A 13,325-nucleotide genomic window follows, 5' to 3' on the forward strand; every position below is an offset into this window, starting at 1 on the left:
GGCAGGATGCTTTTCTGGAAAAGCACTTTTTCCGGAAAAGCGTCCGTGGCCAATGTAGACGCACTTTTCCAGAAAAAAGCTCCGATCGTCATTTTTGTGATTGGGGCTTTTTTGCGGAAAAGACTACTGTGCTGTCTACACTGGCCCTTTTCTGGAATAGTTTTTCCGGAAAAGGACTTTTGCCCGAACAGGAGCAGCATAGTTTTTCCGGAAAAACACTGACAATTTTACAGTAGATCGTCATTGCTTTTCCGGAAAAGCAAGCAGCCAGTGTAGACAGCTGGCAAGTTATTCCGGAAAAGCGGCTGCTTTTCCGGAATAAGTGGCCCAGTGTAGACACAGCCTTAATGTGTGTAAGAAAAAGAGTCACATGAATGTATTTTTACAGCAGAATTTGAAACCCATGAAAGCAGAGGGTTCTAATGGAAGCATTGATACATTATTGAAACAGTATCACAGACAATATAACAGCAGTGGTTAATGGCTAGAATGCTGACCTTTTCAAGTATCTATTTCTTGTACAAACTATCTGCACATGGGAAGCTGTGCACTCATTTCACAGGAGAATTTAGGTTTGATTTATAACATACACATGGTTCAATTATCCTTCAAGCAAGAATAAATATTTGACAGTGACGCATCATATCACTTCCACAATCCTGGCACACAAACATCAATATGATGCCAACAAATTCACAAAAACAAAACACATATGCTAAAAGGCCTACTTGGACATTCTAATGACCATCATGTGCATTTTAAAACTCTTAATCTAATTCAGGATCACAGTGTGTGCCAACACAATTGCCCAAAAGCATTCACAACATTTTGAATTGTCATGTGCAGGAGCTGGGTCAACAAAAGGTAGTAGTATAAGGCATCATAATAGTACTGATGATAATATTTTGGAATTCTACTGCATATTTTATTTTAGGATTTCGAGGTATTGTACAGACAGAAATTAATTAAGCTTCAGAATTCTTTGCTGAGTTAGGTAATATTATACTAATTTTATGAACAAGTTAAGTGAAGCACAGTGTAGTCATGACTTGCCCAAACCACACTATCCACTAGTAAAGCAAAACAGGAGTCATGTGATCCAACTGCCGGACAACATTTCCCTCCAAAAGGAGGAATTGTACAAATTGCATTTGTAAAGGCTTGGCATATCTAAAAGGAGACACTTTTGTCTTGGGGAGAAAGGGAAGCATAAGAACATAAGAATGGCTAAACTGGACCCAACCAGAAGTCAATCTAGTCCAGTGTCTTGTCTTCTGACAGTAGAAGCAGCTAATGGAAAATTGCAAATGCAACATTCTTTTAAACACCCCAATTAGCTAAAGGAAGGGCTGCATTACTGCTTAAATCAAGCTAACTCTGGCAGGGACAATTGCACAATCACTCTGAATGAAGCAAGCCCATAGGCCAGGAATTTCAGAACCCTGGCATAGTGTATCTTCACCTGTAGCCAATAAGAACTTCTAGTGTAGACCTGCCCTAAATCACTTAGTGCCACAAAACATAAATAACTTTAAAGGAGCTTTATTGCAAATTGTGTATGAGATTTCAAATCTATTTATGAGATTACACACACAGTAGAAGAGATACCATTTCCAAGTGTAAATTCAGTAGTAGCTCATAATACCAGTGAATTCCACATTTTCAGCCATAGGTGAACACTTTTCACACAGCTACTATTCCACATCTGACCTCATAATCCTCATTCTCAAAGGAAATAGGCACAAAACCTTCAAAAATTGAGACTGGTAACTTAAATTCATAATTTATGCAGGTCAATAACGTAGATTTAACAGAGACATTGGTTTTTATGGCCTTTTACAACAACTTGTAACACACACTACTGCCCACTAATCCTCTATAATCCTACAACTGTGAAAGTACTAATTGCCCACTTCATTTTATGCGGTCTCCTATCACATTGTGAACCCGTTGGCTATGTCTACACTGCCATTTTGCGCAAAAAATATGCAAATGAGGCAAAGCGTGAACTATCGCTGTGCCTCATTTGCATAATTAATGAGGCTCCATTTTTGTGCAAGAGGCTTTTGCACAAAAAGGAGCCATCTATACAGCTCCTTTTTGCACAAAAAAATCCTCTTGTGCAAGAGCCATTCTTCCTGACAAAAATGTGGAAGAACAGCTCTTGTACAAAAGCCTCTTGCGCAAAAATGGAGCCTCGTTAATTATGCAAATGAGGCACAGTGATAATCCAAGCTTCGCCTCATTTGCATATTTTTTGTGCAAAACAGGGGCAGTGTAAATATAGCCTTTATGTTTAACAATCTATCCCATCTTGTATTTGCCTTGGAGACTGTAGTTTGCTTTCTCAGACCTGAAGAAGCGCTCATAAAGCTCAGAAGCTTGTCTCTTTCACCAGCAAAAGTCGGTCCCATAAAAGAAATTACCTCAGCTACCTTGCCTCTCACATTTCATAAATGTCATGTGAAAAGCTTTGCAGGAGACACAAAAGCTAAACAGAGGTGTGTGTATTTGGCAGTAAATGGGCTTTTCTCCTGATCTCTAATCACGAGTTAGCTTTCCATTACATTAACCTGAACAAGTGACTATGCTTAGGCTGTCAATAACTCATAATAAATCTTTATGTCATATACCAGGAAAGTCTCCATGTTTGCCTTGGTTTTGGCTACTATGTAAAGTTCACATTGAGATTTACTGAGGACATTGCTGCAGCTGAAATGTATCACATCAATAGTGGACATGAAATAAGTATCACCAGTGCCTGGGAGCATTAGATTTAATTATATTGGACTTGAGATCTTAATTGCTTTTATTAATATTTTTTTCCTCTTCTAGTGCAAAACATGACCAAGGCTTTTTTTTCAGTTTTGCCATATTTAACACTGATTTGATATGAGACATTTAAATTACAGAGAAAAGCTTTTAAACAGGAAAACAAACAAACTTGATTCTCAGACTTCTAGGAAGTGGGGTACATGACCCTTCAAATTCACCACAGATTCATTGATGTCAAAAACCAGAAAAGACCATTATAATCTGAACTATTACATGGCTAAATGTTCATAATTCTTTTTCCTTCTCATAGGAAATAAGGCATGCATAGTCCAAATGGCAAGAGTACAAAACTAAATCAGAATAGATTCGTAGCTTGTCATTGACTCGTTCAGTGACCTTGGGCAAAACACTTAACTTCTCTGTGTCTTTGTTTCCCCATATGTAATGTGGGGGAAAACCAACCCATTTTTAAAAAATCATTTTGATAGATTAAATAAAATAGAAAGATTATTAATTATTATAATATTAAGTAATATTTTGTAAATAAATAATAACACCAAGAAAAAGGGAAAGGAAAACAAACATACCGTCCTGTGAACACTGGTACTACATAGTCAATGGCTTTATTTTCTTTTTCCTCAGACAGTAAACTCTGCTTTGCCCTCTTTGCTCTGGGACTCAACTTATAGGATTGATCTTCTATCATTATACTGGAATCTTTTAGTCTGAAATAAAAGTCACATAATTAGACTCACAAAGAAAATTGGCAAGCTGTTGAGAAAACATCCCAAAAACTAAAAGAAATACTAGGCATTTTATAATAATTTTAAGTTCTCAGATGTTTTCTTAGCAAGCAATTATGATGTTTCAATTAGCAAGTTTCCGAAATGCATTTTATCTCTGTTCATTAAAGGTGCCAAATTGATGGGCCTTGAAATTAAATCCCTCTATGTATGGAGAATGTCCAGTATACATACTAGCAATGCACATTTCACCACTCCTGTTAGCTGAGCCTTCTAGGGTTTCAAAGCCCCCATCCATGGCTAGTCTGTGTTAATCAAGTTTGGCAGGTTCCAACTCACGTAACTTATAATGAAATTTTTTGTGTTGTGGTTACCTCTCCACTAGATCCTGGCCTGTGACTGCCATCATCTGTCACCAAGGGCCATTGAGCATCTAACAAATCCTAATGGATTTTAATCCTCTGTACTCAATTTCAGCCAGTGAGCTATGGGTGAAAAGCTCTGTATTCTAAAATCAGCCATGAAATTATCTAGTTCCCCAAGCTGGAATATTTTTTGATATGCAAAACACTTGAGTGCTAATATTTTTAAAACCAAATGTATGCAAACTATATGGTAGTGTGAATTTCAGTGACTGATGAGACTTTGTACTACTATTATTCCATGCTACCCCACTACCATATAATAAAAAAAAGCAAACACAATGAATTAGTTTGTCATTTAATGAAGAAAAAGTAGAGGAGAGAAGAAACACAGTAAAAGGAAATGCCACAGTTGCCAAATCTTTGTCCCTTAACCTTGGACAAATTTCTGAAGACAGTTGGAACACATTTAAGGCCTGGGTAGCTGTACAGCATTCTGGTTTGTTTTTAAAAGTGTAATCATTCAGTTTAACAATGGAATGCCAAATGCCTCCCTCTTTCCAAAAGCACGGGTCCTCCTTACTAATATTTTCAGTATTATATAACAACAAGCCTTGACCTTATTATTAGTCATTTCCCCCTCATATTCATAATACACACCAATGGTATAAGTCCTAAATAAGCATCAGGCTTTTCTGAACCCTTGGCCTGTCTATCCACTTGCAATCTGAACATGCCACAAGAAATCCAAGGATATCCGGTTTTTACACTGTATGTCACCAAGATCCATGTCTACACCAGCTATAAATGGGTAGCCTGAAAGGTCTTGACTAGAATAATCAGTCACATCTTAAGTCCAGCTATTTGGTATGGGAAACTGAATGAAACTCAAGATAATCTTCAAATCTATACTGTTAGTACTAATACAGGAAATATTCAGGCATATATGGGCTTGTGCACTCTGTAGTAAGAAGCCTTAATCCAGAGAGTAACATGCTTTAGAGATGCAACTACCATAATTTGTGTTCCAAGATGGAACTTCTTGATATTCCAAAATATCTGCTAAATCCCACCCTTGTGATAGTCCATAAGGGGAAAAATATTACAGGCTGACATAAGCTAGGACCAAGCAGCATTGTTCCAAGTTTGATTGCCAGGCACGGTCTCTCCATAATGCTCAAGAAAGTGCAAGTAGTATGTCAATCTGTACATCTCATTCCTCTCTTCAGAGCAAAGGCTAGCACATCCGCTGCTTCAAGCAGTACATACTAACCAACACATGGTGATCACATCAATTGTAACATAAATTTGCCCCCTGGTGTGCATGCATTAAGCCACAAACTTTAATTACATGATCACATGCTTTGGACAACCTGAATAATAGGCAGTGCTACCAGCTCTGCCTATAATGAAATGGATAGCCATATATGAGATAGGAATGACTGCATCTTTGACTAAGGATGTTAAGTATTGAGTAATGACTAATCGTGTACTCGATACAATTTGTCGATAAGGGGCTGCTGCAGCTCTGCAGTTTAAATGTAGTAGGAGCTGGGTGTGCAGGCAGCCTGGTTCCTACTACATTTAAACTGCAGAGCCACAGAGAGTACCTGGCACGAGCTGGGTGGCTCTTACTACATTTAATAGGCAGAGCAGCAGTGCTGCTGTGCCTCTGCCTCCCATGCCCTCACTCCCCACTGAAGAGATGGTGTTGGGTGAACTGGCTTTTAAGCCATCTTCCCCCTCCCCCCCAGAACTGGCTCCTGCTTCTCCCACCCCTTTGCTGCCTCTGATATATAGGCAACAACAGTGGGGCAGGGAGAAATGAGAGTAGTTGACTCGCCTACTCTTTTACATCCCTATCTTTGATGATTGGATTTAGACTCTCTGCACTATTATACTATGTTTGGACTTCTCCTAATGTTTCTCCACATATGCACACATACAAAGCGGATTTATTGGATGAAGTCATTCTCTGTAGCAGAAAAGCCCAAAGAAGAAAAGGGCTAAAAATGTGGAGAAAAATTCCCTTAATAGAATTTTCCCAGTACCATTTCCTTAGATCTGAGACATTTAGAAGCTGGTTTCTGCTTCATCCTGTGACAATATGGCTCATTGAGGAGCTGTAGTGGCATTGGCTAGATATGCTTGCATTGCTCAGCAGCTGCCACATATTAGGAATTCCAAGCTCTATGACCTTCGGCACCAAAATCCAGGTATAAAGCAAGATGTGACCAATAATCTAGACAAGGCAACACAGAGCATGAGTGAGTGTGAAACAGGATATGCAGCAGTATAATGTTAGATAATGTACTTATCTTTAGGATTTGTAGATGATATAATATGTGCATTGCAGCCAACCACAAATACACTCTGACAAGTCACAAACAACTGGCAAAAATATGACAGCAACCCCAAAGCATGCTAGTTACTGTCCATAAATGAGCACTGCTCAGAAGGAAAACTAAGGTTTTTACCCACCCAAAAAGTCTTATTCGTGTACTATTTTAAAATGGTGCAAAATGGGCATCTTGAATTTGAACCCTTTCAAATTTCCTGTGGTTCACTACAGATTTTAAAACCTGGACGTGAACTTACCTTTTGATGCTGATTGTTTCCAAATCTAGAGAGACCAATTTTGTACTCTTTCTACATTGAACTGAAACATAGGGGGGGGGGGGGAAACACTGCAATGGGTTACCTAGGGAGATGGTAAAATCTTCATCCCTAGAGGTTTTTAAGTCTCGGCTTGACAAAGCCCTGGCTGGGTTGATTTAGTTGGGACTGGTCCTGCCTTGGGCAGGGGGCTGGACTTGATGACCTCCTGAGGTCTCTTCCAGCTCTGATTCTATGATCTGTGGTAGAAATAGTTGACTCAATTTTTCAGCACTGTTAAATCCAACCCATACTTTTCCACCCTTGATTCTTCTTGAAGCACAAACACAGAACCCTTGTGTGACAAAATGTTGGCCAATACCGATCTCTAAGGTGTAAACAGAACCATAGGGGTGTGTCTACACTGCACTGTAGCTTGAAATAAGATTGCGCAATTTGAGCTACACAAATTGCATATCTTAATTCAATCTTATTTTGAAATAGCTTATTTCGTACTTTGGCGCTGGCTCCTCATGGAATGAGGTTTACAGGAACAGTGGAATAGCAAGTCCATTATATTATGAATTAATGGGCTTGCTGTGAAGAAATGGGATGGCTAGTTTGGGATACTCTGGTATCCCGAAATAGTGCTGCAGTGTAGACGTAGCCTAGGGAAGGAGCAGCCAATTAGGGGCTGAAAGAAAAAGCCATTCAGGACCTGGTAGACAAATATAAGAAGAGCTACAGGGCAGAGGAATCAATTACTCCCTGGAGCTGGAAGTGCTGGATTCCCTGCAGGCAGAAAGAAGCTAGTACTCTGGACACAGCAGTGCTGCTAGCAGGGAGCTAGAGAGAGCTCCTAGCTGGCTGCTGGGATTTGAAGGCTGAGGCTCTGAGGCAAAGGCAAAGAAAGTGCTGGCATTATGGGAAAGTGGCCAGACCACTGGCTATAACTGCCACTGGCTCAACGGCGGGACAGTTGGACTGCAGCAGTCATCCCTGGAATGGGGGAACACAGATTGTGATATGGCCAGAGGGTTGTGTCATAAAGAGGATGACACAGTTTTTGGACTGGCATGGGTCCAAGAGCAGAAATGACAGAAGACAAGGCACCACCTGGAGAGGGTGTACCATCCTGCGAAGATAATCCTCAAGACAGCCAGACGGAGGTGCCATCATAGTGAGCGTAGCCCTGTCCCAGTACCATTTCCTTAGATCTGAAACACCTAACCTAACCCTAACCTTGATTCAGAACTGAACCTAACCTCCTTAGGCTCATATCTAGTTGTAGTCAAGTCTTTTCTCAGATCAGACTGTGCACCAGACTACAAGACAGACTCTACACCCACACAAGGAATTTGAGTGGAGTAGGGGAATAAAGAGCTTCCTTACTTCCCTGTGCAGGTTATTCACACCATGTGTCACAATGTTGTTGGGAGAATAAGCATCATTGGGCTGTTGCTCCTCTTCCCATGAAGTGGGTGGGAATGGATGGCTCTTGGTGGAGCCTTGATGTGGAAGGGAAAGTAATATAATACATGGCGCATCCTTCTTAAAAAGGTTCACAAAAGGCTTTAGAGCTATAGTAAAAATCCAGATCCAATTAATCTATGACTCCAAGCATTTTGCCAAGTGGAGTACAGTGATTGTTAAACAGGCAGAAAAGAAAACAACATTCGAAGACTGAATTAAATACATTTAAAAAGTGGTAAACAATTTTAAAAGGGGTAAAAATTACCATAGAATCATAGGACTGGAAGGGACTTCGAGAGGTCATCTATCCAGTTCTCTGCACTTATCACAGGACTAAGTATTCTCTAGACCACCCCGACTGGTGTTTGTCTAACCTGTTCATTGACATCTCCAATGATTCATAGGCTATTTATGCCAGTGCTTAACCTCCTTCAGTTAGAAAGTTTTTCCTAATGTCCAACCTAAACTACCCTTGCTTCAATTTAAGCCCATTGCTTCCTGTCCTATCATCAGAGATTAAGGAGAATAATTTTTCTCCCTCCTCCTTGTAACAACCTTTTATGTACTTCAAAACTGTTATCATGTCCCCTATCAGTCTTCTCTTTTCCAGACTAAACAAACCCAATTCTTTCAGTCTTCCCTCCCAGGTCATTGCTTTCTAGATTGTAATAATTTGTGTTGCTCTTCTCTGGACTTCTTCCTATTTGTCCACATTATCTCCTGAATTGTGGTGCCCTGGCCTGGACACAATAATCCAGATGAGGCCTAAACAGCATGGGGTAGAGTAGAATTACTCCTTAAAACACTTCTGCTAATACATCCCTGAGTGATGTTTTCCATTTTTGCAACAGTTGACTCATATTTAGCTTGTGTTCCACTATGACTCCAAGATCCCTTTCTGCTGTACTCCTTCCTTGGGAGTCATTTCCCATCTTGTCCCAACCAGGCATGCCGATGGGGGTATGAGGGAGGGAAAAGAGGGCAGTTGCCCTAGGGCCCAGCAATTCAAAGGGGCATAAGGCTCCTGGCTGCCGCAACTGCTACTGTGGCAGTGGTGATAGCCAGATCTCGGGGTCCTTTAAATCGACACCCGGAGTGCTGCGCCATGTGCTTCAGGTAGCGCTGAGGGGAGGAGCCACACTCTGGGCAGCATGGAGGGTCCATCCCCGCCCCTTCTACCGGAGGGATTTGAATTTCCCGGGCTTCATTAGCATAAAGCCAGCGCCGCCATTTTTAAAAGCCGGCTAGTGCGAACCCCGTGCCGCGCGGCTACACGCGGCACGGGCTAGATAGTTCGAACTACGTAGCCATTCCGAACTATCTGTACTCCTCGTGGATAGTTCGGAATGGCTACGTAGTTCGAACTATCTAGCCTGTGCCGCGTGTAGCCGCGCGGCACGGGGTTCGCACTAGCCGGCTTTTAAAAATGGCGGCGCCGGCTTTATGCTAATGAAGCCCAGGAAATTCAAATCCCGGGCTTCATTAGCAAGTTCGGTATGCATACATTACCCCGCTAGTTCAAACTAGCAGGGTAGTGTAGACATACCCTAAGAAAATAAGTGGGATTAATTTAGATCTCTCATTTACTCGGAGGGGGGGGGGGATTCATATGGCCCGTACTTTTGTGTATCCACCTTGCTCCCTTGCACATAAATGAGAAAAAGATCTGCTGGGGGACATATGGTTCTTCCCTGGGAGTCCAAGTAGCAAATCTGTTCCAGTGTGCCTTAAGTACGCTCAGAAACGAGGGAGGAGGGCTGGGTGAACGTGATGCCAACAAGCAGAAGAGAAACTGTTCCATCCTCTCTCTTGGGACTGTGGCTCCTGGACACTGGAGTGTAAGAGTAGACCTTTTTAATATGCAAGAGGCAGGTTAGAGGTATGAAACAGCCTGCCTGAGTTCACTGAGCTCATTCTAAAGTTGCAGTAATGTAGCCCCATGCCTATTGTTCCTATAGTTAACTGTTCCCTGTCTCAGTCAATTCCCCCCAGCAGCATAACACCTGTGAAAATGTTAAAGCCTCCTACATTGCCAGAGTGATGTAAAGGACTTTCCTTATAAATGATAATAAGGGAATCCTCAGTGAAAGACTTATGTCATGGGGAAGGCACAATACGATCCATGGGTCAGATCCAGCCCATCAAATAGGGCTGCCAGGTGTCCAGTTTTGAACAGGACAGTCCAGTATTTGAGCTTTCTGTTTGGGAAACAAACTGAGAAAATATAAATGTCCAGTATTTTCTAAATAAGATGTAATGTTGTAGATTGTGATGTAACGTCAAGTGTGTCTAATATTTTTGTTGAAACCATCTGGCAACCCTATCATCAAACCAGTGGCTGGATCCAGCCTGCCATCGTGCTGCAGCCCAGCAGGAGCTTTGGGCAGACTCTGTACCGTCCGTGCCTGTGCACTGCTCAAAGCAGCTGGATGCAGAGGCCATGTGTTTCTCTCAGTGCCATGAACCAGAGGGCGAGGGGTTTGTGCGCTGCCCCCGACACAACTGCTGGAATGGAGGCTATTAGTTACCAAGTGTTTGCAACTTAACTTTTATGTGCTTAGGAAATGTTGAATTGTTATTGTGACTTTGTTCTGTATTGTAGTTTAAATAAATTATGAAATCAATCAAATTATGATTATATTGCATTATCTTGACAATTATGTATACCGAATTTTGAATCTTTTGGTGCAGAATTTTGAATTTTTTGGCACAGAATCCCCTGTAGCCATTGTATAGATGTAAGGGGCAGAGCTGGTGGTAATGCCTATGGTAAAGTTGCCTAATACATTCCATTCTAAACCTTGGGGTTTAGTTGCTCATAATCAGGGGTGAGCAAGGCTAGCTCCTGAGCTGGCCTTCCTCTTCTACATGAGGCCCCGCCCCTTCTGCTCCCCTTTCCCCACAAGTCCAAATCTGCCCTTGCAGTCACCATCCCCCATTTCCCTAGAACACTAGGTGATGTGCAGCCACTCCTGCCAGAAGACCATCGAGTGAGTGTGCACCCCCCACCTTGGAGTGCCAGACAGTTTGTAGACCCCCCTCCTACCCAGTCCTGGAGCACTGAGTGATGTAGCCCCAATATCAGGAGCCCCCCACATTGTGCAGCTACCCAAGTCTCTTCACAGAAGAAGAGTAGCCTGCTTGAGCTGGGGATAACTAGCAGCAAGAGGAGGCCTCTGGCCAGAGCATGGGCAGGTCCATGTGGGTTTGTTTGGGGAGGCATATCCTTCCCCTGCATATTAGAATGCCGCCCATGCCTGTAATTCTGATAAACTGTAACCATCAGAGTGAAATTCTCCATGCTTGCCCACTGCTCAAGGCTGAATATCTTTGGATAGTTTCAATGAAAATGATTCAGCCAGTTCAAAAAATGATGCTAGCAAACAACAGACAGTTTTGCCAGTGTTAATTTTTTGCCTCTTCATTTCTTCAAAAAGCTCTAGCACATCCATACCTTGTATCAGTAACTTGCAATTTGGTGGTGCTTGGAGTGTCACTTGGATTTCTGATAGATGTCTTTTTTGTCCCCTCAAAATCCACACAGATTTGGATGAGTTAAAAGTTTAACTGATTGTGCTGTTGTGTGGTCAGGTGTAGGGGTGGAGATGAGAGTTGAGCCAACCAGTTACAGCTGGGTCCAACGTAGGCAGAGTACAGAGACTGAAGGTCAGCATTGAAGGGACAGAAGCCAAATGACAGTAGTGAAGGGTAAACCAAGAGTCATAAACCAGAAGCGGAGCCAGGGATAGGACTGGAGACAGAGGCCAAATACCAGAACCAAAATGTCAACCAGTCTCATAAGTCAGAGGCAGAGTCAAGGATCAAAGCTATTAGTCCAAAGTCAGAGGGGAGCAGGAATTGGAAGCAAGCTGGAGCAGGCACTGGAACAAAGGCAAGCACAGCTGACGGTGAGGTATGCATCAAGCAGCTACTGGGCTGCTGTGGGATGGGAAGGGAGAAAGAGATTATAAGCAGGCTTATTAAACCAGCAGCCAATCTGAAGTTGTGGCCATTCTGCCAGTTCCAAGGCATAAAACCATAAGAATATCTTCAGAGGTCCAACATTCATTCCCACTCACCGACAACCAGGGCCTGTCACCATTACAAGTCACAGCTTGGAGCTAATGCACAAGTCTCTGTTGGCTCTTAGCCAGGCTGTAACTGACTCATCAATCTCTAAGGGTATGTCTACACTACAGCACTATTTCGAATTAACTTAATTCGAAATAGTTAATTCGAATTAAGCTAATTCGAAATAATGCATCTATACACAAAAACTATTTCAAAATAGCATTTTGAACAGACAGTTCTCAGGGTTCCCCGCTTGCTTGTCTACCTCGATGAAGGACAGCAAAGCGGTCCTGTCTTGGAGTGCTCTGAGTGCCCACACTCGGGACACCACAGCACTCGGCCACATGGAGCCAGAGCTGCCCCTGGGCACGCTGGTGCATCTTGTGGGGACGTTGCCATCAGCCCGGCTGCACTTGCTGCAGGCTGCCATCTGGGACGTCCATCGGTGAGCTGTCAGGATCCAGGAGGCCCTGAGGGAGAATGTCCACTCTGAGGAGCCCTCAGAGCCTCCCCGGTCCTCCCCACCGGGGGCTCGTGCCCCATTCCTCTCTCATGTCCTTCCGCTTACCCCTCCCTAGATCCCCTACCTGATGTCAAATAAAAGACACGTATGTTCAAAAATAGAAACTGGGTTTATTGAACAAAACTGGGGGAAGAGGGGATGAGCCTCTGGGGAGACTGGGAAAAGGAGGTGGGAGAGGGGAAGAGAGAGGGTGGGAGATGGGCGGGGGAAACCTGGGAGGAGGGAGCTGGAAGGGGGAAGCAAAGAGAAGAAGGGGGAGGGGAAGCTCAGGGTTGGGGCTCTCGCCAGACCAACCTGACTTTCATGCAAACCTGCTCCTGGGTTTGCATGTGGCCTTTGGTGGCCAGGATGGCATGTGGCCTTTGGTGGCCAGTCTGGGCACAACGAGGAAAACTATGGCCAGGCTGGTAGCTATCCTACCATAGACGGCCGTGTTCCTCCGTCTAGGGCTGAGATCATGGAAGTTGGGGGCATCCCCCCAAACCTGAATAAGGTACATGATTTCCACCCTGGACCGGGAAGGCGCCCACCTTCTCCAGCCCCTGTCAGGCTCCTGGTAGCTGGCAGACTGCTCCTGGTGAGCGGTGGAGGGCTGGCTGCCAGTGGCTTGCTGGCTCATGTTTTGGGGCCACTGGATCAGGAGCCCCAGTGGCCACTGCTGGCTCTGGGCTGGCAGGCTTGGAGCTGGCACAGGCACTGTGGCCAGGGTCTACCCCTTTAAAGGCTCCAGGGCTGGAGGAGAAAAGAGTAGGTTTTCCTGGTTGTGCCCAGAGTGGCCACCAG

General features: G+C 43.4%; 1 protein-coding gene across 2 annotated transcripts in view; it reads right to left on the reverse strand.

Annotated features, from left to right (window-relative positions):
- MYOM1 (myomesin 1) overlaps positions 1-13,325 on the reverse strand; it is a 97,821-nt gene that overhangs the window by 74,374 nt on the left and 10,122 nt on the right. For both annotated transcript variants that reach the window (XM_075920929.1, XM_014581523.3), the window contains exon 3: positions 3,363-3,500. In XM_075920929.1, coding sequence (XP_075777044.1) covers positions 3,363-3,500 — 138 coding nt within the window. The remainder of the gene's footprint in view (positions 1-3,362; positions 3,501-13,325) is intronic.

This window comes from Pelodiscus sinensis, chromosome 2 (assembly GCF_049634645.1).
Source record: "Pelodiscus sinensis isolate JC-2024 chromosome 2, ASM4963464v1, whole genome shotgun sequence".
In the NCBI taxonomy this organism is placed as follows: Eukaryota; Metazoa; Chordata; order Testudines; family Trionychidae; genus Pelodiscus; species Pelodiscus sinensis.